Source organism: Natator depressus, chromosome 4 (assembly GCF_965152275.1).
Source record: "Natator depressus isolate rNatDep1 chromosome 4, rNatDep2.hap1, whole genome shotgun sequence".
Taxonomy (NCBI): Eukaryota; Metazoa; Chordata; order Testudines; family Cheloniidae; genus Natator; species Natator depressus.
This window is the reverse complement of record NC_134237.1, coordinates 64,490,019-64,516,147: the sequence shown is the minus strand read 5'-3', so window position 1 is coordinate 64,516,147 and position 26,129 is coordinate 64,490,019. Positions and strand designations below refer to the sequence as shown.

The following is a 26,129-nucleotide window of genomic DNA, read 5'->3' as shown; positions in this document are numbered from 1 at the left end:
TCTGTCTGACTTTTTTTTTAATGTGGTTACATTCTAAGTCTTTCTAAACGGTGGCATTGGTAGTTTTAAATACAAAAATATTGTAATGTTAATGCCTTTTAACATTTCAATGTATGCAGTATCTTAATTTTGTTTTCCAAGTATTCCAGAGATGTGCAAGTAAAGGCATATGCTTTATTATGTATTGCCCGATATGAATCGTCATCATCGCTGTAGCAACAGAGGGCCTATTCATAAATGGAGTCCCATTGTGCTATACTCTGAGCAAACAAAGAGATGTTCCTTGTCCCAAAGAGTTTATAGTCAAAACATAAGTGAGTGTAACAAATTAAATGGATGTTATAGGATAACTATGAGAAATTACATAAAAGCTTTGGGTGGTGGGTTTTTTAGTTTTAAAATAGATATAAATTATAAATATTAATTACACTAATAATCCCTACTAGTATCATTTTGCATTTTTTTATCCTAAAACTCATATACTTTAAGCTTATTTGCCCTTTCAAATGTAGTCTAATTAGAGCAATTTAAAAATATCAGAATAATTAGAAAACAATATGTATAATACTATTTAATTAATCCATGATAATACACTTGAGGTTCAGAAGATAGACTACTCTATCAATATATCTAAATTACTGTATTATAGTAATACTTGAAAGAATAATACAAAATGTTTGTCCTGTTGGGGTCAATGGAGATGTGCTAGAGATGATTTTGTTCCCATTGCTAAAAAGTGAGGACACTATATCTGGGAGGAGAAACTAGAAACAGGACTTGCTAGATGAGTGCCATATATGAACCTGAGTGTCACTGCTTGTATTTTCTAGGATGGGGCTCCAAGGTCACAGTGAGTCAGATCAAACTGGTATAAATCAGCAAAGCTTTGAGCTTAGTGGAATTTATTTGAATAAAGACCTGAAGATCTGGCCCAGTTCTTACATTAGGTGAAGACAACTTTCCCAAACCTTATTCAAGTACAAAACAGAACAAATAAAAATGTTGTAAACCATAATTTCACTAGGAGGGTGGTGAAGCACTGGAATGGGTTACCCTGGGAGGTAGTGGAAACTCCATCCTTAGAGGTTTTTAAGGCCTGGCTTAACATCCCGGCTGGGAAGATTTACTTGGTGTTGGTCCTGCTTTGAGCAGAGGATTTGACTAGATGACCTTCTGAGGTCTCTTCCAACCCTAATCTTCTATGATTCTATAAACATGTAATATGATAGGAACTAGTAGATGACGCGGTCTCTTACCAGTGTTCTTATGTGACATCTTTATTACATCTTTTTTTTAATAGAGCATTAATTCTCACCTTTACAATCTGAGAACTGAGATGCAAATCTCACTAAATATATATATAACATGCACACTGTGAGTTTGAAATTCAAGTTTTTAATTAGCCCTGCTTTTCATGCAGCCAGAAGGAGACATTTTGTTATAATAACATTATGAAAAACTCACTGGTTGATTTGTATAGTTTTGGCAAACCTATACCAGTGAGTTTAGTTTATCTTATTTTGTTTTCTTGGGACTTGCAAGGTCTGCCCTTGAAAACCCATTTTCCCTTAAAGCCTTTGTGGTTGTTAGACTAGCTTACTGACTTCCTTCCCTGCATTTGAATTCTGAGGGAGTGGTTGTTTCCCCAGACATCCTTTGGAATAGTCTTATAGCACACAGGAACCAAATTCAAAGTTAATGATATGGACTAGATTTTCTTAGAGAAGATTTTTTTTTCTGACGGGGGCAGGGTTTACACATGCAGCAGCAACAAGCAATTCATTAAAGGTCCTGTACCTCCACAGTGGACACCATGCAACTTCCCTGGGCTCTCTATTACAATGTGAACCCAGAATTTGGATTGTCCTGGGATTCTGAGGGGTAGTACGGAGTGGGGGAGTTTATTTCACAAAAGTTATTTCCCAAACAAAAGATGTAGTTAAAAAACAATATTTCATGGACTCCAGCTAGCCACCTTCTCCCTCCCCTCCCCAACACTCCTTGAAAATACTTTCTATAAAATAAAAATACAGACCATGAGGGTTTGCACTGCTGCACGTTTATCAATGCACAAACCCCCACTGTAAACCATTCCTATACATGTGTTCAAGTTATCCAATACAGTTTCATTCCCAGTGAGTCCTTTGCATCTCTGGCAGAACCCTGAGATGTTCATAGAATCATAGAATATCAGGCTTGGAAGGCACCTCAGGAGGTCTAGTCCAACCCCCTGATCAATGCAGGACCAATCCCCAACTAAATCATCCCAGCCAGGGCTTTGTCAAGCCTGACCTTAGAAACCTCTAAGGAAGGGGATTCCACCACCTCCCTAGGTAACCCTCCTAGTGAAAAAGTTTTTCCTAATATCCAACCTAAACCTCCCCCACTGCAACTTGAGACCATTACTCCTTGTTCTGTCATCTGCTACCACTGAGAACAGTCTAGATCCATCCTCTTTGAAACCCCCTTTCAGGTAGTTGAAAGCAGTTATCAAATCCCCCCTCATTCTTCTCTTCTGCAGACTAAACAATCCCAGTTCCCTCAGCCTCTCCTCATAAGTCATGTGTTCCAGTCCCCTAATCATTTTTGTTGCCCTCCGCTGGACGCTTTTCAATTTTTACACGTCCACCTTGTAGTGTAGGGCCCAAAACTGGACACAGTACTCCAGATGAGGCCTCACCAATGTCAAATAGAGGGGAACGATCATGTCCCTCAATCTGCTGGCAATGCCCCTACTTATACAGCCCAAAATGCCATTGGCCTTCTTGGCAACAAGGGCACACTTTTGACTCATATCCAGCTTCTCGCCCACTGTAACCCCTTTTCTGCAGAACTGCTGCCTAACCATTCAGTCCCTAATCTGTGGCGGTGCATGGGATTCTTCCGTCCTAAGTGCAGAACTCTGCACTTGTCCTTGTTGAACCTCATCAGATTTCTTTTAGCCCAATCCTCTAATTTGTTTAGTTCTCTCTGTATCCTATCCCTACCCTCCTGCGTATCTACCATTCCTCCCAGTTTAGTGTCATCTGCAAACTTGCTGAGGGTGCAATCCTTGCCATCCTCCAGACATTAATGAAGATATTGAACAAAACCGGCCCCAGGACCGACCCTTGGGGCACTCCGCTTGATACCAGTTACCAACTAGACATGGAACCATTGATCACTACATTGTCCCAACTTTAACCCCCACTCCAGCTTTTCTGAAAGCCCTGAACCATTAGCATCATCCTTTTATCTGAAGATGACTGTCTCGACAGGTCTGCCTTAAAAAGGTCAAAGGTCACTGTTAACTGACAGAAGGCCATTTATTCCCGTCCCATCAAGGGCCAAGCATACTGTCTTTGGAATGTTTCCAGTTCCTGTCAGCCCAAGAAACAAGAGCCCTGGACCTGGTAACTAAACATGACAGTCCTGAATAACATACTAGACTAGAGAACATCGTGCAACATGTAACCAGCCTTACTATTCTGTCAACAAAATAGTTTGCCTATAATTCCCTTAATGTTACCAAAATGCTAAGGAACAAATCAAAATAAAATCCTTTCATTAACTTTGTAAAGTACTTAAACTCTAATTGGCTGAGTATTCCTATCAGATTGACTGAATATTTCCAACCCCATCATTTTGCATAGGGATTAGCATTCTTCATGCTGCAGAATTAACATTTATTTTAACTATTTTTCTTTTTCATTTTAAAATTACAATGTGAAGAATAAAACTAACTTTAATAAGAAAAGTATGTACTATTTTATTATTGCCAAGGGAGTTGGGCTTCTTAGGGAGTTTATTAATTAATTGATATATTATTATTATTCTCTTTCTTGACATCAGTCCTTAATCCAGGACTCCCACTCAAACAATGCCTATGATGGAAACAGGGGGTTCCGGAGTCAGTATGGAGATGACTTCTGTATTGATTTTTTTTTTCTTCTGGCATATCTTCCTAAATCTGTGGATTTTGGAAATGGAACCTCCTGCCTATACTCTGGGAAGGAAACAAACTTCCTCCCCAAGGAAACAGTCTTTACTAAATTACTTGAGGGTCACTTCATGAATGATTTATAAACAGGAGAATAATGAGTAGGAATAAGGAGGGTTTTTTTTATTCTGAATATGTCATTGGTGAGATGAATACTGGGTACATTTTTGGTGTCCACATTTTAAAAAGGATGTTGAAAAATTGTAGATGGTGCAGAAAAGAGCTACAAAAATTATTTTGAGGGCTGGAGAAGTACCTTGCAGTGAGAGATTTAAGGTATGTCTACACTTCAATTAAACACCTGTGGCTGGTGACTCAGGCTCCTGGGAATCGGGCTGCAGGGCTGTTTAATTACGCTGTAAACATTTAAGCTCAGGCTGGAGCCCAAGCTCTAGGACCCTGTGAAGGGGAAAGGTCTTAAAATCTCTGAATCAAAGACATATTCTTCATTTCCCATTTTTTATCATAGCTGAAGTCTATCTTGCTCATAATGCACATCTTGTATGTGGAATGCAGATAAAGTGTTGGGGGTTTTTTAAGGTCATATACAGAATCAGATTAGACACACTCTAACACAGGAGCCCCCACTCCTCTTTGGGATGGTATTAGCCATGGCCACTCACACAAAAACAGTTTGCTGGTATGTAGGGAGCACACAATGATTCCTTTTTGGAGAAGGTGAGCCTCCTCCCTGTGGGCCACTGTTTTGTGCCCTCAGGAGGGCACCCTAGAGTCAATAATGGAGTGGCAGCAATGAAGACTCCCTTCCCCCTCTACTGAGGTAGTGTATGGAGAGGTTCCAGAGCAGCAAGCTGGAGAATTAACAACTTATTATGATGTGTGTGATGTTTCAGACTTTATGCATACTCCAAAGGAAGTCACTGCGTTGGTTGCACTCAATGTTTTTGTCACAGCCATGAGGTCTGGAAATGGATTTTTTTTCTCCCTAAAAATTAAAAACAACAAAAACTGAGATTCGGATGTCATCTTCCAATTCCAGAAACTGGGACCCAGTGTACTTGCTTATATCTTAATCTGTCCCTGAGGTATAAATTCCTATGGATTTTATTTATTTGGGAATTGTTTATATGTGGATATGAATAACTATAAATATTGTTTACACTAGGGAGGATAGGCAGTCTTTAACTCAGATGGAAAACTGCACAAGGCCCAGGACTGAGAAAAACTTTTAGATACACCAGGAAATCTGTTTACCATATTGTGGTTCCCATGTTAGGAAAGACTGAGAGATTGTACCAAGCACAGTTACTGTTGAAAAACTACATGTAAAATTCACTCTAAATCCATGCACATTTTTAGCTATGAAATTACGTAAATTTATATTCAGGTTATAAAATGTTTAGTAGTTGGTTGGTATTACAGAAATTGTTGTCTCCTTGCATACCTGCATCTAGTCCATTAATTTACTTCAGTGCCGATATGTCTTGTTCGGACATCTGCTTCTATTTAATATATTGGCCCTAATCTAATCAGAAGATGAAAGATGTTTCATCAGTTCCAGTTAATGCAGGTATCTAATAGTGATTTGACTAAATCAAGATGTTAACAGGGGTATTTCACCTTATTAGTCATGTGAATAATGCTCATTTTAAAAGCTGAAACATTCTTTTGGTTTTCCAGGCAATAAAATAAGAATGTTGCATTCTGTATGTAATTTAAAAAAAGCAGAGTTTGCATGTGTTTTAGCTCTGTTATGTATATTTTTCTTCCTCCTTGAAATAGATGTTGACTAACATGACCTATAAATTACCCTTTATTAATACCCATTGCTCCAACATACAAATCTTTTACAGATTTTTTTAGTTTGCAATGATTTTCTTTATGGAATCAGCTTGTGCAAGATATCTTACAAACTTGAAATGTTCTAGTATTAGCTTTGTATGTCAACAGAAAAGTGACTTTCAATTGACTTGGGAATAGAGTAAAAAATGTATTTTAATTACAGCTGTAATTTATTCTAATGTATTAGGAGTTTTTGTTTTTGGATGCCATATTAATGTGTTATAAAGGCATAGTGCTCTGCTGGGCTAACCATAAGGCTGGCAACCAAAGAAATACCAAAGCCCAGCACAGTAGCATGTAATTTCAAAAAGAGTAACTACGCAAAAATAAGGAAGCTAAATAAACAGAAATTGAAAGGAAGAGTCACAAGAGTGAAATGTCTTCAGGCTGCATGGAAAACTTTTAAAAATACCATAGTACAGGTTCAAAATAAATGTATTTGTGGAATATAAAAAAAATAGTAAGAAAACCAAAATAAATAAATAAAAAAGCCACCATGGATAAACAGAGTATAAGCGGCAGTAGGGGGGAAGAGGGAAGAATTCTTTAAAAATTGGAAGTCAAATGCTACCGAGGAAAATAGAAAGGACCATAAACTCTGGCAAGTCAAATGTAAAGGTATAATTAGGCAGGCAAGAAAAGAATTTGAAGAGCAACTAGCAAAAGACACAAAAGCTAACAGCAATTTTTTTAAGTACATGAGAAGCAGGAAGCCTGTCAATCAGTGTAGCCACAAGATGAGCAAGGTGCTAAAAGAGCACTCAAGGAAGATAATGCCCTTGTGGAGAAGCTAAATGAATTCTTTGCATCAGTCTTCACTGCAGAGGTCATGAGGGAGATTCCCATACCTGAGCCATTTTTTAGATGACAAATCTGAGCAACTGTCCCAAATTGAAGTGTCAGTAGAGGAGGTTTTGGGGAAAAAAATGATAAATTAAACAGTAATAAGTCACCAGGACAAGATGGTAGTCACCCAAGAGTTCTGAAGAAATTTGCAGAACTATTGTCATATGTAACCTATCACTTAAATCAGCTTTTGCACCAGATGACTGGAGAGCAGTTAATGTGAAGCCAATTTTTAAAAGGGCTCCAGAGGTGATCTTGGCGATTATAGTCCGGTAAACTTAATTTCAGTATCAGGCAAATAGGTTGAAATTATAGGGAAGAGGAGTATTATGAGACATGTAGATGAATAGGATTTGTTGGGGAAGAGTCAACATGGCTTTTGTAAAGGGAGATGCCTCAACAATCTATTAGAATTCTTTGAGGTAGTCAACAAACGTGGACAAAGGTGATCCAGTGGATATAGTGTACTTGGACTTTCAGAAAGTCTTTGACGAGATCCCTCACCAAAGGCTCTTAAGCAAACTAAGCAGTCATGGGATAAGAGGGAAGGTCCTCTCATGGGTCAGTAACTGGTTAAAAGGACAGGTAACAAAGGGTAGGCATAAATGGTCAGTTTTCAAAATGGAGAGAGGTAAATAGTAGTGTCCCTCAGGGACCAGTATTGGGACCAGAACTGTTCAACATATTCAAAAATTATCTGGAAAAGGGGGTAAACAGTGAAGTGACAAAGTCTGCAGATGATACAAAATTACTCAAAACAGTTAAAACCAAAGCAGACTGCAAAGAGTTGCAAAGGGATCTCACAAAACGGGGTGACTGGGCAAGAAAATGGCAGATGAAATTCAATGTTAATAAATGCAAAGTAATGTACATTGGAAAACATTACCCCAACTACACATACAAAATGATGGAGTCTAAATTAGCTGTTACCACTCAAGAAAGAGATTTTAGGGTCATCATGGATGGTTCTCTGGAAACGTCCATTCAATGTGCAGCAGCAGTCAAAAAAGCTAACAGAATATGAGGAACAATTAGGAAAGGGATAGACAATAAAACAGTAAATACCCTAATATCACTATATTAACCTATGGTACACCTACACCTTGAATACTGCATGAAATTCTGTTCATCCCATCTCAAAAAAGATATATTGGAATTGCAAAAAGTGCAGAGAAATGTGTTAGGGGGCTTATTCCTTCACCCACTTACTTCCCTGGTCCTTCTCGCATGAACATAGAAGTATAAGGAGGTGTGCAACGAGAGAACTTTATTCCCCAGCCAGTCTATAGCTCTTGGGGGGTAAAGGTGAGCTCATGTAAGCAAGTTGAAGTTAGAACATCTCGAAGGCTACTTTAAATTATGATAGCTAGCAGCTGGTGTGGCCCCCTATCTCCAGAATTAGAGAAACAGAAAGGAGACTTAAAGTGCAGCTCAGTGATACCTGAAGATCACTGGTCCCTGTCTTTAAAGCAGTATCTTACTATATATTTTTAAAAGTATGGTATTATTGCTATTAGGTGCTAACTTGCAACAAAATTATGACAGCCCATGAGGCTTAGTGATGAGTGGCATGAAGTTTGCTTCCCTATTTGAAGGAAGGATATCCCTGCAAAATGCTATCTTGTCTGACAATATTTATTTTTCTTTGAACCCTGATTGTCCCTCTGTCTGGTAAATAGAGAGGCCTCCAGTACACAGCAGTTAACTGGAAGTATTCAGAATAAAATAAAGTATTCCCATTCTCTGAGAATTGATATACATTTCAGCCATTCGGCATTTGTGATGACTTCTCCAGAAATCTCTCTCAGCTGATCTCTTCTCCTTTGCTTCGGTTGCTGAAACCTTAAACCTACCTAATGTGATCAATGCGATACCCGTTATGTCTAGTGCAGTGAACTCCAGCAGTGAATAAAGTGGAATCAGTAGCAGTAAATTCACAGTCTTTAGGTAGGAAACTTTGGGGGTGTAATGGGGGACACATTGTGCCCCTCCAGATTCAGCCCCTGGGCCCCTCTCCTCCGTGAATCAGGGACACTTCAGGCTATTGCAACACCTGTGTTCTTTATTCGTGATCAGTTTCTCACCACCAGTTTCCAATTATATACAGGCTTTTTACAACAGCTTGGCCTACCACAGGCCTGGCCAGCAACAGACTAGGAGGCTCCTACTTCCTCTGAGTCTGAGCTTGACCTCCCACTCTCATTTTCCGCCTCCCCCCTTTCTCTCACTTCCTCCCAGCCTTATAGCTCCTGCTAATGAGGCTGGCAGGTGTAGTCAGTTACCAGGCAAACATAGGGCGGTTCCCCTAGCCTCAATCCATTCTCCCTGATTGGGTCTGGAGTGGCAGGAGCTGATTAAGAATGTCTCCAGCAGCATCTTGCCACAGGGGGCAATAGCTGTCCTTTTAAAGCTCTGCTATGACACTAATAAATAATCACACAATCATAGAAATGTAGGGCCAGAAGGGACTTCAAGAGGTCATCTTGTTCAACCCCACCCCCATTCCTATGGTGAGGCAGGATTAGAATAAAAATAAGAATGTTTTCTTTTGAAAAGTCAATCATGGACTACAACAATATTGGGAAGTTATAAATGAGAGGACATAGAATCATAGAATCATAGAATATCAGGGTTGGAAGGGACCCCAGAAGGTCATCTAGTCCAACCCCCTGCTCGAAGCAGGACCAATTCCCAGTTAAATCATCCCAGCCAGGGCTTTGTCAAGCCTGACCTTAAAAACCTCTAAGGAAGGAGATTCTACCACCTCCCTAGGTAATGCATTCCAGTGTTTCACCACCCTCTTAGTGAAAAAGTTTTTCCTAATATCCAATCTAAACCTCCCCCATTGCAACTTGAGACCATTACTCCTCGTTCTGTCATCTGCTACCATTGAGAACAGTCTAGAGCCATCCTCTTTGGAACCCCCTTTCAGGTAGTTGAAAGCAGCTATCAAATCCCCCCTCATTCTTCTCTTCCGCAGACTAAACAATCCCAGCTCCCTCAGCCTCTCTTCATAAGTCATGTGCTCTAGACCCCTAATCATTTTTGTTGCCCTTCGCTGGACTCTCTCCAATTTATCCACATCCTTCTTGTAGTGTGGGGCCCAAAACTGGACACAGTACTCCAGATGAGGCCTCACCAGTGTCGAATAGAGGGGAACGATCACGTCCCTCGATCTGCTCGCTATGCCCCTACTTATACATCCCAAAATGCCATTGGCCTTCTTGGCAACAAGGGCACACTGTTGACTCATATCCAGCTTCTCATCCACTGTCACCCCTAGGTCCTTTTCTGCAGAACTGCTGCCTAGCCATTCGGTCCCTAGTCTGTAGCGGTGCATTGGATTCTTCCATCCTAAGTGCAGGACCCTGCACTTATCCTTATTGAACCTCATCAGATTTCTTTTGGCCCAATCCTCCAATTTGTCTAGGTCCTTCTGTATCCTATCCCTCCCCTCCAGCGTATCTACCACTCCTCCCAGTTTAGTATCATCCGCAAATTTGCTGAGAGTGCAATCCACACCATCCTCCAGATCATTTATGAAGATATTGAACAAAACCGGCCCCAGGACCGACCCCTGGGGCACACCACTTGACACCGGCTGCCAACTAGACATGGAGCCATTGATCACTACCCGTTGAGCCCGACAATCTAGCCAGCTTTCTACCCACCTTATAGTGCATTCATCCAGCCCATACTTCCTTAACTTGCTGACAAGAATACTGTGGGAGACCGTGTCAAAAGCTTTGCTAAAGTCAAGAAACAATACATCCACTGCTTTCCCTTCATCCACAGAACCAGTAATCTCATCATAAAAGGCGATTAGATTAGTCAGGCATGACCTTCCCTTGGTGAACCCATGCTGACTGTTCCTGATCACTTTCCTCTCATGTAAGTGCTTCAGGATTGATTCTTTGAGGACCTGCTCCATGATTTTTCCAGGGACTGAGGTGAGGCTGACTGGCCTGTAGTTCCCAGGATCCTCCTTCTTCCCTTTTTTAAAGATTGGCACTACATTAGCCTTTTTCCAGTCATCCGGGACTTCCCCCGTTCGCCACGAGTTTTCAAAGATAATGGCCAAGGGCTCTGCAATCACAGCCGCCAATTCCTTCAGCACATGACCTCCTGGGTCTTGCTTATGCTACAAGATTGAATGGCCACAGTTAACCATTGATTAAAAATAATTCCTTTTTGAAGTATAGACATGGATTTAGGCTTCACCTATCTAGAGCACATCCCTGCACTAAGCAGGACTGTCCTATGTGTAAAATTTAAATATTCTAGCCAGTCTACTTCTAAGGACTTCAATGATTTCTCTTGGTAAAAAGATTCCATTTTTTAACTGATGTCACGGTTATTAAGCATTAAGAAAATATTTCTGACTATTCTGGATTCAATGTCTTATTGTAAAATCTTAAATATCTCTGACACAGATATTGGGTTAACTGCACCTTTGAACCACTCCCACTTCAGTCTTTCTCAAGGACACCCACTTCAGGCTCACAGCCATCAACTTTTTTTCAGCTGTTCATAACTCGGTTTTCCCCTCTCTCTTTTCACTATTCATCTCCCAAAGACACTGAGACTTTTCTCTGTTATTTTCCTTTCTATAGGAAACAGCACTGCTTTTGGCGCTTTACTGGCAATTCCACACTGTCATAGATTACACGTACTGCCACCATATAGTCTCAGTTTCAGGGTTAACTGCACATTTGATTTCCCTCCTGGTCTTCCTTGTGGACACTCAGGCTTGTTGGGGATATTACAATATGAGACTGGACAGTGCAGCCTCTACAACCTAAAAAGGGAGTGGGAAAAGGGTCTCTACCTGAGAGAGGTGACTGCTGAGAGCCTGAAACCATACATTGGTTCCCTCAAAGACCAAGTGGGAGGAGGTGTCAATGGTGCAGTTAATCCTGAGAGTGTGACAATTTCTTCCTCCTCCCTTTCTTGCTTCCAAGCAGTTATTTATGCACAATTGTGTATTACCTCCTTTGTTGTCATTTTCTCTAAACTTTGCATACAGCATTCCTATCATTTTTCATCTAGTTCAACAACCAACTTCTTATCTATGTGATCATCATAGTATAATTATTCATCAATTTAATTTCTCAACTAGATTAACATGTGAAGATCATATTTCAGTATTATAGGATCATTGCATTGCCTGTGTATGAAACGTGTAATTGCCTCATAGAAGGACTATTGTGGATTGTCTGTTACAATTTCCTTTTTAAACCCATTCTGTCCATTGTGCGTGCAAGAAATTTCTGTCTTGTATTTACTTTGAAATTTTCTCCACTTGTTTGTTCAAATATTTACACTGTTGATGTTAGACAAACTTTCCATTAATTTATTGGCATTTTTATTTGTCTTCAATCATCTGATAACTCAGTCCTCAATGAGCTGTTTAAAATCATGACTCATAGTTCTGTTATCAGTTCTAATGCTTTGGTCATATGTTGATGATCAGTTAGTGTAAGGAAAAAATAGCCCTCAATTGTTAGACAATGTTGTGAGGTGTATGTGTAGTGTAGACATTGTTTTATACCTTCCAATGAGAACTCTGACAGTGATCATTGTTGGAAACAGTATACCAGACCATGTCTGTTTGGCTATGGCGATTCCTATGTACCTGTCTTTTTAACTTCTTGAATTACAAATATGCATATGAAAAAATGGGTATATTCTTGAGTTTTTGTGAAATTAATTCAGCACAAAAGTTAGCTATTTCTGCTTAGTAAATTTTTTAGTGGTATAACTGGTTAAATACTACTATTTGGGTAAAATTATGATTCTTTTTGGTAAGTAGCAAGAGATTATTATAGCAAAAATGAATATTTCACTGGAAAAATGTAGGTTTCTTTATGAAAATGTAGTGTATAAAATATATTTGGATTTTTTTGTAGAATATCAGAAAAAAGTAAGATTTGTTCAACTTGCACAATATTACCGGTACACAGGCCCGCTGACGGGGGAGGGAAAGGGGGCAATTGCCCAGGGGCCTGAGTGATTTAAAAGGGCCCGTGACCTCCTGGTAGTTGCAGCAGTGGTGTCGGCCAGGGGTCCCCAGGCCCTTTTGAATCTCCTGGGCGGGCATTGTTTTATACCTCCAAGGTGCACATGACCGTGCTGGACAATCGTGCCAGCCTGCGGGGCCCCCCAAAGCGCATGGACTGCAGTGGTCACGCGTGCCTAGGAGTGACGGATTCATCACTTCCGCCCCGGGTTCCCTCCGTCCCCACAGGGACAGCCCTGGCCCTGGGACCTGGCATTGCTGTCGACAGGCCTGCCTGTACAAATACATAATTTCATAATTACTTTTGCATTGCATATGTAACATACATATGGTGTTTTGCAAAATAAATAAATAGATACATAAAGGACTTGCAAATAGACTTCTCCCTATTTGTTTTCTTATTGCATTTATTTCTTTACACATCGAGTATATTGACCAGTTCTGACCTGGCATGACTCATCTTATGTTTTAAAAATATTATACATATGTATTTATAATTATAATCATAGTACAAAAATGAACATTAATGTATATTATATAAAAGACTGAGTGTTACTGAAGTCATTTTTAGGGAATTCCTCTATCAGTACTATAATTTTACCTTGATTTCCAGCTCATTATTTGCCATTTAATGAATTCTTAATGTACAAGGTTATCAGTACCACTGGTTAGCAGAGCAGTAGAAAAATATATCTTGCACATGGCTTATTTATATCACCTCAATCAAGTGGTAGAGCTAGTATATCTCTTTAATTGTGTATGCCATCTTGGTTAAAGTGGTAAAAGTTGTCTTTTCTGCTGGTGAAAAATTATACTTTTTCTCAAAATTTAAAAATCTAACAAACATTTCTGTTGTGTGAAACATAACTCACTGTCTTTGTTTATCTGTATGTACAAGTATTTAGAGTAGTTAAGTAAAACTAATAGTCATAATATTTCTTGAAGCCTCTTTGTCAGGTGGAGAGCAATATTTGAAAATCTGCCCTCCTTCCCTTTTGGCAGTTTTAAATTTCTCTAATGCATGCAGAAAGTGGGTTGTGCCTGGCACAGTTCAGTTCAACAAAGAGACAATAGCAAAAAACTGTTGTTTCAAGGATATCTGACATTAAGGAATAGTGGATCAGGCAAATCAGTACCACTTCTGTGTATATAGAGATTATTCTCCAAAGCAATCTAAACTCAGTGAAAATCAGAAACTTCCTAATATCCATTAGGCCAGAACTTTACAAGTGAAGGTAGGTTTCTGATATTCACGGAGAAACTGAAAATATGAAAGCTGTTATTTTATAGCTTTTCTCCTAATTTCTGCCTCTTGCATTATAATTTGTAAATAGACTTTTCTCACTTTGTTTGTTTTCTCATGGCTCCCTGGAGAAACACAGAACTAGAACTGTATTTTATGTGTAAGTAGTATATCAGTTATCTAAAAGCCTAATATTAGAAGTGTATCTTCCATTAGGGGTAACTCGCTGTATTATGTAATCATTGTCCCTGCTGTCACTGACAGCCGTTAAAAATCAAGGAATCCAGACTTTCATCCTTATTCACTTTTAATAGTTCCTTGGAATCAATGAATATTCATAGGGCCATAATTCAGCAGTCCACTCCAATTAAACAAAGCACTTAAGCACATGCTTAAGTCCCACACACTCTGAAAGTTACGTGTTTTGCTGAATAGATATGAATTTCAAGATGTAAAATTATTTGCTGAAATGGAGCCAGACTATAGTACTACTGAATATTAGTAAGGGTGGACGAATCAGGCCCCAACTTTGAGTGCAACTTTCAAGATTAAACTAGAATCTATATTGCATTAAAGATAAAGACATTAACAAAGTTTGTTAATTTAAAAAATTAAATTAATTTAATTAATTTAAATGTTAATTAAAAAACCGAGGGCATGAAGAAACATAATCATTCTCACTGTGAGCTAGTATGAAAGGCAAGCTTCCTGAGTAGCTAAAGAAAATGAGAAGATAAACATAAGGTTGATGTTTTCCACCGTTGGAGGCAACATGGCTCGAAAGGTTCTATGGCAACATTTCCGCTCTGCTGAACATTTCAATTTGTAATATTTCTAGTTTGGCAAAGACATGTAAAAGATAAAAACAAAAATCTTAAAACAAGTGAGACTTTTGTATTTTATTTTATTTTATTAAAGTTGCTACTCTGCAATAACACTTGGCATTGTGGCATGGTATAGAGGTTAAGGCACAGGGCTGGGAGTCCTGAAGACTAGTCCAACTCTGGCTTCCTATGTAACCTTGGACAAGTCAATTAATCCCCCTATGCCTCTGTTTCCCCGGGTGTACATTAGGATTAATAGAGTCATGGTGTTTAAAGCTGATCATCTAGTCTGACCTCCAGCATACCACAGGCCACTACCACCACCAATAACACTTTGTGAAACTTCTTGAGATCATTGGATGAAAAAATAACTGCTACACTACTATAAATGAGCAAAGTATGTGTTTGTCTCCAAGAAGTAATTATCTGTTTTGAATCTGCCAGTGGCTAAACAGATAGTTTCAGGAAGTCCACCCCATATATATCTCTAATAATGTGGAGGGAACAGGGGATTGAAATATTCCAAATGGATATATTTGACCTTAGAAACTATAATACATGACCACAGATCTTCTACTTGATTCACTTCTTTCTTTTCTTTTTTAAAAAGATATTCTAGCTGATGACATTCATAACTGTATGTCACATGATGAGTCCAGTAAAACAATGTGTAAATCACATTTACATGTCTCTTCTGGGCAATATATTAAGCTCTGACTTATGGAGCATGCCTTTTGGAAAAGAACAAATTGATGTAATTTTTCTTCTTGTCTAAATAGAAGATTAATATTTATACTCCAAAGAAAACTGAAATATTGAGTTTTATGATTTAATGATGAAATAACAAAGCTTTGCTTCCTAAAGCAACTGAAATACTTCTTTGATGCCTACTATTTGAAACACATTAGACAAAATTTACTATCTTTTTAATTGTGCTAATGCTAATCACTAAGTGTTGCCTTGGTGGGTAAAAAAGAGCTAGTTAAGGATCTCAGCATGTTCATAGGTTGCTGTTTTGTCATAATCTAAAGATTAATGCCTGTCTTATATGAACCTAAAGTAAAAAGAATGGAGAAAAGTGAAGCCTTTGGGGGTCACTCCAGTGATTTAAAGACTGATAGATAAAATAATTGAAGGTTTTTCATTTGGCAGTGAAATGGTTCGCCTGGGATGAACCTTGAAAGGGTTCTCCCCTTAATTGCATTAGAGGATGAAAGCCCTATAACGTTAAGATTTTCACATTTCAGCAGTTGTATGCTTGAGATGTGAAAGGGAGGTTAAGAATTTGTTGTAAACTGAGTGTTTCTTTGACTCCATGGAAATTTCTGAATGACTGAAGTAATTGTACAGAAGATGGAAAAGTGAGAATGACATTGTTATATGATTTCTGCAGAAGGAAACCAGGAAGTTGTCCTGTGGGGAAAATGATGTGCATTTCAGAAGAAAGCATAATGTGGCAGGAAAGCCTTCAAATAATGATCAGGAACAGAGCAGCCCGTTCAGTGTTTGCTCCACCCTAAATCCTGTGTATTCACTTCTGTTGCTTCTAGCTAAATACTCTTTAGGCTTTTTGACTTGTTTGAGTGAGTCAGCCTGGCTGGGGGTAGGAGAGAACAGATTAAGAGAGAAGCCATGATGTCCTTGTTCCCATGAACATCTCTGCAAGGATTCCTGCTGGTGGAAACAGCATGAACTTCTCCTCAGCACCTTCTTCCTGACCTCTTTAAATTCCACACATGTTCCTAACTATGCTGTTTCTTTTAAGTATATCACTTTTAGATTATTTTGGATTAGATTAATCCAGCAGCCAAAAATACAAGCTTTCAATGTTCCAACTCTCAGAACCCCCAACTCCCTTCTCCAAAATGAGAAACTGTAGACAACACTCAAGCGAAAATCAGGCTCAGTATCTGACCAAAACAACATTTCTTATAATAGGTCAAAAGCTTTTGGTTTTGGCTGGATTGGAATAGGTTCAAAGCAGGACCTGCAGAAGTGTATCTTGGGTTTGTTTGTTTGTTTTTAAATGAACAATGGCTAAGATAATTTGTTATAGGATAAACATATTTTCATTTCTAGGACACTGGTTCTAATTGAGTCCAGGTTAGTAGTTGCTTTAAGTCATTACGAGCTGATGGCTCTTCAATAATCTAGGTGAAATGAGTTGCTGTTCTCAGTCCAATTTGTAGGGCCCAGGTGACCACAGAAGAACACTCTCTTAATTATCAATTACTTGCATCTTTGTTGGCCTCAACATGAGGCCATGGATTTTGAAAGGACATAAACTCTGCTTTCACCTGGAGTCGTGGTCCCTCCAGCTCATGGCTGAGACACAGAGTTGGACAATGTATGGAAAGTTATTCTTAGCTTGATATTCCATTGCTCTGCTCCTTGTGACACCAGAGCAAAGTGGGTGTAAAATGCTACCAAGTCAGAAGGGTAGCATTTTATATGCACTCATTTTGCATTGGTGTAAATGACTACACCAGGAGCAGAACAAAAGAGTAAGCTTCTGCTACTTCATGTTCAGTACTGCTTGCCTTATGCACTAGATCAAATGGACGGATGAATATGGATGTGGATAAAAAAGATGTAGTATATTTGGGAAACAAATGTTTTAAAATGTCATACAATGCATCATAAACAATTGTCTCTCCCACTAAGTATGGATGCAGTCAACTGATCTTCATTTCAGAAATACTGACTTCTAGCAGAAGCACCATTCCAGCACTTTGGGGATTCAGATTCTCTAGTTCAAAAGGTCCCTGCTTTGGCTGCTGTGTGCCTACTTGTTGGAATCTCTGGCTGGCTTCTCTCTGCAGCCCACATGGCAGGAGGAGGGCGGGAAGTAAAGGAGGGATCGCCTGCGTTCTCACGTCCCCAGAATGTTGTCCTAGACCTTCAGAGTATCCTGTGATTAGGGCCCTACCAAATTCACAGCCATGAAAAATATTTCATGGATGGTGAAATAAGCCCTTCCCCATGAAATCTGATCTCCCCCATGCTGCTGGGAGTGCCCCAGCTGGGGACTCCTAGCTGCGAGTCCTAGCTGGGCTGGGGAGGGAATCAGATGCACCTCCAGGTACTTTTTGGGTTGGGACCCCCACAGTTACAACACCATGAAATTTCAGATGTAAACATCTGTAAACATGAAATTGGCCAATTTTAAAACCCATGAAAATGACCAAAATGGACTGTGAATTTGGTAGGACCCTACCAGAGGTGAAAGTAAGCCGACGCCTGGTACAGTGTGCCAGCAAAAGCCTGTGCGCCATACTGGCGTGGATCGGCTTTCCCAGGCGGCAATGTAAAGGGCCTGGGGTTCCCAGCAGCAGCTGGAGCCCCCGGCCCTTTAAATTGCCTCCAGAGCCCTGCTGCTGGAGCCCTGGGGAAGTGGCAGCGGGGCTCAGGTGGCAATTTAAAGGGTCCGGGGCTCCTGCCACAGCTACCAACCCGGGCCCTTTAAATAGCTGCCGGAGCGGCAGCAGGGCTCCGGGGACGATTTAAAGAGTCCGGGGCTCCAGTAGCCACTACCTTCCTGTGTCCTTTAAATGGTCCCCGGAGCCTGCCGGAGCCCTGGGGTAGTGGCGGTAGGGCTCTGGGGATGATTTAAAGGGCCCGGGGCTCCGACCGCCGTTACCGCCCCGGACCCTTGAAATAGCCACCAGAGCCCCGCCGCCGCTACCCCAGGGCTCCGACAGGCTCCGGGGACCATTTAAAGGACCAAAGGAGGTAGCGGCAACCGGAGCCCCGGACCCTTTAAATCGCCGTCTGAGCCCTGCTGCTGGAGCCCCGGGGGTCACGGCGGCAATTTAAAGGGCCTGGGGCTCCGCTGCGGTAGTGGCGGCTGGGAGCCCCTGGCCCTTTAAATCGCTGCCGGAGCCCCTGGCTGCCACTGCTACCCCAGGGCTCCGGCAGTGGGGCTTGGATGGCGATTTAAAGGGCCAAGGGCTCTCACTGCCGTTACCCTCTGGAGCCCTTTAAATCGCCACCTGAGCCGTGCTGTTGGTAGTGGCAGCGGGGGTAGTGGCAGTGGAGCCCCTGGCCCTTTAAAGCTCCACCAGAGCCCGGGGCCCCGGGGTAGCAGTGTCAGCCGGGAGCCCCTGGGGCTCCGATGGTTATTTAAAAGGCCTGGGGCTCCACTCTAGTAGCAGCAGCTGGGAGCCCCGGGCCCTTTCAATCACCCCCCGAGCCCTGGGGCTCCCAGCTGCCCCTGCAGCTGGTAGCTCCGGGGTGATTGAAAGGGCCCGGAGCTCCCAGCTGCTGCTACCACAGTCCCAGCCCTGGGCCCTTTAAATCTTGATCTTGATTTAAAGGGCCCGGGGATGTAAAGGCACAGCCTCTTCCAGAAGAGGCCACACCTCTTCCGGTAGAGGCCCTGCCCCCTCCTAAGGACTCTGGAGTACCCATAAATCCTTTAAGTTACTTTCACCCCTGGACCCTACCTATGATATACCAATTCCCTGATATTTTATAGTTTGGATGATGGGACTCAGTGTTCTTCCCCTTTTGTTTGGAAGTGAAAGCCCACTGAGATTTTAATTAAATCAACACTTGACCGAAGGTAGAAACCCATTCTAAGTGGGCTGTGTTTGTGTGTCTAAAATTCAGTCTGGAGAAAGATAGGACTGTTGCTGTCTTTTTTTTATTTTTAACTTCTGTGAGTGAGTGTAACAGGAGCTCTTCCTTTCTTCCTCCAATTATGTATGTGTACAGGGTAGGCTAGTGGATTTATATACACACTACTAAGAAGGAAATAGGTTGAAAAACAGCATTGTTTTGTGTCAGTCCTCACTACATTATACAGATTTAGGTCTATTGGCTCTGGTTCTGGCAGAGAAAATCCTCCTGGCTCTGTGTGATGTGATGCAGTTATTAAAAAAGCATGCTTTTCTAACATAAGAAGCATTTAGTGGGTCACGCATTAACTGTGTTGTTTACAGCAGGCTGGCCTGTTTAAATTGCCAAGACTGCCTAGCTAGATGGCAAGCTCTAAACTATAGTACAGCAGAAATACAGCTGAATAAGTCAGTTTTATCCATGTTTGGTTCAAGTATTCTTAAGTGTTATTGTTCTAAACTTTTATTTATTTAGAATTTTAAAAAGGGGGGGAGCATCTCAAACTTTAGGCACTTTGTGTTAAAAATAACTGAATAAAAAGATGCAATATATAAACATTGTTAGTGGAGTACTTTGGATTTTTCATGAAATGGATAATAACCAGCTCTCTTATAATTCCAGTAGGAAAATGTTATTCTCTTCCTCGGGTACAAGTACAGTAGTCACATTTTAAAACTTAATTTTTCTTAGATTACTAAATACCACTCTATTTGCAATATCCCCCTTGGTGTTCTCCATAGTAAGTATAAAGAGGACAATGAAAAATGCAGAGGCAGAATTAATCTATTTTAAGTGCAATGACTGTATTAAATATTTTTTATGTATGTGATTCTGTTACAGTGCAAAATTTTAGTTTTAGTAAGAAATGTTACATGTAATGTTGTTGTTTTAGCACAGACATTGTGCTTAGTTTTTCTTAGGTGTTGAATATGCTCTGCTGTCTTACATTTGAACTGGACATCTGTATGATCAGCACTTCTGAGAACCTGACCCATATAAAACAGAAAAAGCCGGAAAATCCAGAAGTAGAGATAATTTAGTTGGTCATTTGCTTTTTAAATATTGTATACTTGCATCTTGTAAGCATCATAAAAGAAGTGGATTTCCTGGAGGCTTGGCAAACTGAATAAGCGAGAAGAAAAGAAAAGGAGTACTTGTGGCACCTTAGAGACTAACAAATTTATTAGAGCATAAGCTTTCATGAGCTATTGCCAGCAGGAGAGCGGGCCGGGGGAGGAACCTTTTGTAGTGATAATCAAGGTGGGCCATTTCCAACAGATGACAAGAACATGTGAGGAACAGTAGCGGGGACAGGGACAGGCAGGTATAAACATGGGGAAATAGTTTTACTTTGTGTAATGACACATGCACTCCCAGTCTTTATTCAAGCCTAAATTAATTATATCCAGTTTGCAAATTAATTCCAGTTCAGCAGCCTCTCGTTGGAGTCTGTTTCCACATGTTTATCCCCCCTCCCCCCCCACTACTGGTCCTCACACGTTCTTGTCAACTGCTGGAAATGGCCCACCTTGATTATCACTACAAAATGTTCCCCCCCTGGCCCGCTCTCCTGCTGGTAATAGCTCACCTTACTTGATCACTCTTGTTACAGTGTGTATGGTAACACCCATTGTTTCATGTTCTCTGTGTATATAAATCTCCCCACTGTATTTTCCACTGCATGCATCCGATGAAGTGAGCTGTAGCTCCCGAAAGCTTATGATCAAATAAATTTGTTAGTCTCTAAGGTGCCACTAGTACTCCTTTTCTTTTTGCGGATACAGACTAACAGGGCTGCTACTCTGAAACCTGAATTAGTGAGGACATTCCATGCATAGGGGATTGTATGTGATAAATATATGGATCTGAAATACTATAACAACGTCCCCTAATTCAGAAATATGTTGCCTCTTTAATTTTTACCATAATCTAAATAGGAAGCTTGGGACAAGAGACCGTGCAGCCCTTTTAATCTTCTTTGAATCAGTACCTTCACTCCACAATGTGTTTTCTGCAAATGCTTAGGACTTAAATAACAACTTCCCCATAAAAGTACTTTACAAATATAAATTAATCCTTATGCCAAACCTGGGAGGTAGCTAATTAAATAATTTTTACTCCTATTTTACAGACAAACTTAGACCGAGAGTTTGATTGACATGCCAATGACCATAAAAAGAATCTTTGTCAGAGCCAGAATTAGAACTCTGATATCCTCGGTTTCAATTCCTCTGCTCAGGCCACTAAGAACACAATATTTCTAACACCGACCTCCTTAAAAATTTTTGTATTAATTATGCCAGCTTGATAATGTAGATTGTGTGATTCTAAGGCTAACCAGTTAAAGAAATACTGCCTCACTGTTCCTTAACAATATCTGTGTGCTTATTTATTTCAATATTTAAACCTTTTAATTGCCAAAATTTCAGTAATTCTGTCTTCCTTTGGGAGCCATGTATACTGTAGAGAGGCTCTTCTTCATTTTCGCAGACTTATTCAGTTTCTCTAATCTATTGTATTTGAATTGCTGAGATCCTCCAATCTTATTGGACTCTGTTATTTTTGCTCTTTGGGTGATATACTTTTGCAAATAGGTCATCAGAACATAGCATATCATTCCTAACTAAATTCTAACCTCCTTCTGTTCCCCCTACTGTTTCACTTAGAATAAACGACATGCACTTTAATTCTTGTCCTCAGCTGTTGTGTAAATTTGCCATGCTCTATAATAGCTGCCATGTTCCATCACAGAAGTAGGTTGCTCAGTGGATGCAGTGATTTGTGTATGTACTGTAAAGTGTTTTGATCTCTTTTGAATTCAAAGGAGTTCCATGCATGTAAAATGTGCTCTTTACTATTACTGTTATGAGTTTCATAAGAAGTCAAAGGAAACATTTCACTTACTGCAGTAATCCAATAGAAATTAATTTAGTTCTGTTTCTTTTTAAAGGAAATAATTTGAAATCCTATTGTGCTCAGTAGATCATGGATAATAAAGTTCTTCTGAGAGACAGAAAGAGAGAACATTCTCACCTTCATTAGCAGTGCTAGCTTGAACAATAAACCATGATTTCATTGACAGAAAGAAGGAAAGCATAAGCACAATAGATTTGTCTCTTGAGGAACTGCAACAAATTCCTTCCTCTTATTTTCTGAACACAGAAACCCATCAGTGTTCAAATAAATATTCTAATGAGGGGGTGATTGAGCCAGATTTAAGTGAGAAGTGTCATGTTTTATTAGGGCTCCTTGGTCAGGCTGGATTAATTCAAATCAAAGCAAATTAAATCAACTATTTTAATCATGATTTAAAGCAGAAAGCAGGAAACTTTGATTTAAATAAGTGATTTTAATCTTCTTTTGCATTAGTACTTTTTAATTATATTCCTAAAGAAAGTTTGATTCCCATTCATTGGTAACTATTAAAATACGTTGATTTGCAACTAAACATAGCCTTTACACTAAATTTGTCTGTCTTCTTGCAAACCAAGAGGATATGCTGTGTGTATACACTCAATTAAGTAATTATATACCTTAGCACACTGACTCAGATTCTTAAAGTTAACATTTTATATGATGTTAAAAATGGTAAATAATGCATTTCTTATCTACTAGGTGATTTATTTATTTTTATTCATACTTTGTGTCAAATTCTATTTGGATGGGAATTGGAATTCAATTAAAAATGTACAAAACAGGTTTTATATGTTGTTTATTTATAGTGGTTGTATTTTTTTGTAAATTTAATTGATTATTTTTTTCTGTTCACCATGTCCTTCAAGGTAGTAGAACTTGTAAATTTAGAAATTTCTAAGTTTTTATTCTTGGATTAATAGAAGAGAACAAGCTTTCCTGCTTTTTTCAACACCCAATCAGTTTCTTAACTTTAAATGAACTAGTCAGTGAACTGAACTAGTTGAGTAAACTGAAATGAAGAAAATATTCTCTACACCTGTAGAAGAGGCTATTATCCAAAGCTGGTTTAGCATGTCAACACACTGTAGTTTCAGATGCTTAGCCATTGGGTCAGTGCTTGACTTTCTTTACAACTTCAGCAGCAAACATGCATTGCCTAATCTTATTTTCCTTTTATTTAATTTACATGATATTAATATATAGTAAGTTTAAGCCTTAATACAGGTTGTCATAATTTCAAATTTAATTTTGAATAGGTTTATTTTTAAAACAAAAATATATGTAATTTAAATTAAAAATCCAATTTAAATAAAAAAATCTGGTTATTTTTATTTATTTCTTTTAAAAAATCAAGTGATTTTGATCCACCCTGTATTTGGTCAATGCAACATTAACACCTTATTATACTGTGGGACATTATTTGTAGGTTTTTATTAGTACTAAAATGTACACTTTTTCTCAGCTTTTTGGAAACTTTCCTTTTTTTTTCAGGTTATAATGTTCATTTTCACCTCTTCCCTGGAGACTTTTAGATTAGACAGGAAAAGTCTTCTTTTGGATGTTTGTATTTCTGGAACACATTTTCTGTCACAGTTCTGAGTTCTTTCAGTATTCTTTAAATTGGTTTAAATTAGGATTTTGTCCATATTGCCTGCAACGTGTCCCATTAGAGCAAATGTTTGCAAATAGCATCAAAGCAGGGGTTTTTTTTTGGAATAGTCTAATCAAAATACTATGTTGTGTTTTTTCTTTAATATGTATAAAAATATTTGTACAATTGCTTCTCAACAATAAATCAGTTTAAATCAGCTTCATCACTTGCCTGCCATAACCTTATATTCTTGAGTTAAACTGGTTCTAAATAAAGGAGGACTAGACATAAAGAAACAAACCTACATTTTACAAATCTCCTGATTCAGAGCCTTATCTTAAACACATTTTATTTTCCCTCTCATGTGTTTCCAAATACATGAGCATATTTTATTCATTCAGCTGCATTTATGTTCTGACTTAGCAGGAAATGAACATGTCTCAATGGCTATTGTAATGATATATTGGTGAATAAACTGATCTGTTTTGGTTCGATTGCAGATGCTGGCTTGGCAGTTAAATAACTTTGTGTGTGTCTACCTTTGGATCTAGTCTGCCATATTTATTATAACCGTATCTCTGAAATTTATTTCATGTTAAATGCTTATTTTCTGACTAGGCGATACGTGTCAGTCAATTTAATTGAAATGTCATGCTGACCTTTTATTTGGAACAGTTTAAACTTCCAACAGTCCTTTTGAAAGTTCTTTTTCCTTTGATTCAAATTAGAATCCTTAAATTACAAAGGTGCGGAAACTGCATGCCAATTAACCTTATGAAACTGCATGCTAATTAACCTTACAAACAATATATCTTTTACAGAGATTGTTCAGCTGAGTCTGCCAGATGATCAGAAAATAAGTGTCACTACAGCAACAGTAGGACAAAGTGCTGTCCTAAGTTGTGCCATTCAGGGAGCCCTGAGACCTCCTATCATCTGGAAAAGGAACAATGTCGTTTTAAATAACTTAGATTTGGAAGACATCAATGTAAGTAATGAAAGGCTCCAAAATGATTTAATGTCCTCATTATAAAATGTTAGCCATAAAAATTAGCAGTGTTATTTGAGCAGCTGATAATTGCCTCTGATGGGATATTACTCACAAATGTTTTAACCAGATGTTTGCGAGTAATATAGAAAAAAGAGGAAGTGAAAGAGTTAATATGCTTGTTTTTATTGATGTATCTTTGCCTTATTTTGTGTCATGCTGCGCTTGGATATATTAAATTGTGAATGTTTCTTTACAGCCTAAACCAAATGAAAATGAATTGTTTTCAGATCTTTACTTATCTATTGGTTTGTAATGATTGTTGTAGGGAGCCAGGGTGGCTCCCCTCCGAACCAGAGGGTAAAGAGCCACCCTCTCAGCCTGAGTGGGCGGGGTCAGGCCAAGCTTACGCCAGTCCCCGGAAGGGGAGGGGTGGGACAGGAAGTACAAAGGGCGGGACCCTTTGCCCAGTGAGGAGAGCACCAGGGTGGGAGGCAGACACAGGCTGCTGGCTGCTCCCTCCCTGGTGCTCCCGTTACCATTCGTAGGTGTACCATTTGAGCGGGTAGCAATGGACCTGGTCGGGCCTTTTCCAAAAAGTAAGGCGGGCCATCAATACATCCTCGTCCTGATGGACTACGCCACCCGCTTCCCCGAGGCCGTCCCCTTAAGAAGTATCACCGCCTGCACTATCGCTGCGGAGCTCGTGAAGATCTTTGCAAGGGTGGGCCTCCCATGGGAGATACTCACTGATCAAGGGACCAACTTCACGTCTAAGCTGTTCCATCAGGTATGTGCCCTATTGGGGATTAAGAAATTGCAGACCTCGGTCTACCATCCCCAGACTGACGGATTGGTCGAACAGTTTAACCGGACCCTGAAGGGAATGTTGTGGTGTTTCCCCACCCAGGACCTCCGCCAGTGGGACCAGCTGCTCCCTCCTTTACTACTGGCAATTCGAGAAGTCCCACAGGCGGCCACGAAGTTCTCCCTGTTCGAGCTCCTCTATGGGCGGCGACCCCGCGGGGTGTTGGACCTCTTGAGGGAGACTTGGGAACACAACCCGTCCGGAACACAGGGTCTCTTGCAATACGTCTTACAACTGCAGGGGCAGCTGGCGCGGGCGGGCGAGCTCGCAAGGGAGAACTTAAACACAGCCCAAAATGCCCAGGAACAGCACTACAATCGGGGCGCCCAGGCTCGATCATTTGGGCCAGGGGACAGAGTACTTCTCCTGCTCCCCTCGGAGGAATCAAAGCTTTTTGCCCACTGGCAGGGTCCGTATGAGGTCCTCCGCCAG

General features: G+C 39.9%; 1 protein-coding gene across 2 annotated transcripts in view; it reads left to right on the top strand.

Annotated features, from left to right (window-relative positions):
• The window catches only part of FSTL5 (follistatin like 5), a 546,388-nt gene that overhangs the window by 357,053 nt on the left and 163,206 nt on the right, over positions 1–26,129 (top strand). For both annotated transcript variants that reach the window (XM_074951085.1, XM_074951084.1), the window contains exon 7: positions 24,663–24,829. In XM_074951085.1, coding sequence (XP_074807186.1) covers positions 24,663–24,829 — 167 coding nt within the window. The remainder of the gene's footprint in view (positions 1–24,662; positions 24,830–26,129) is intronic.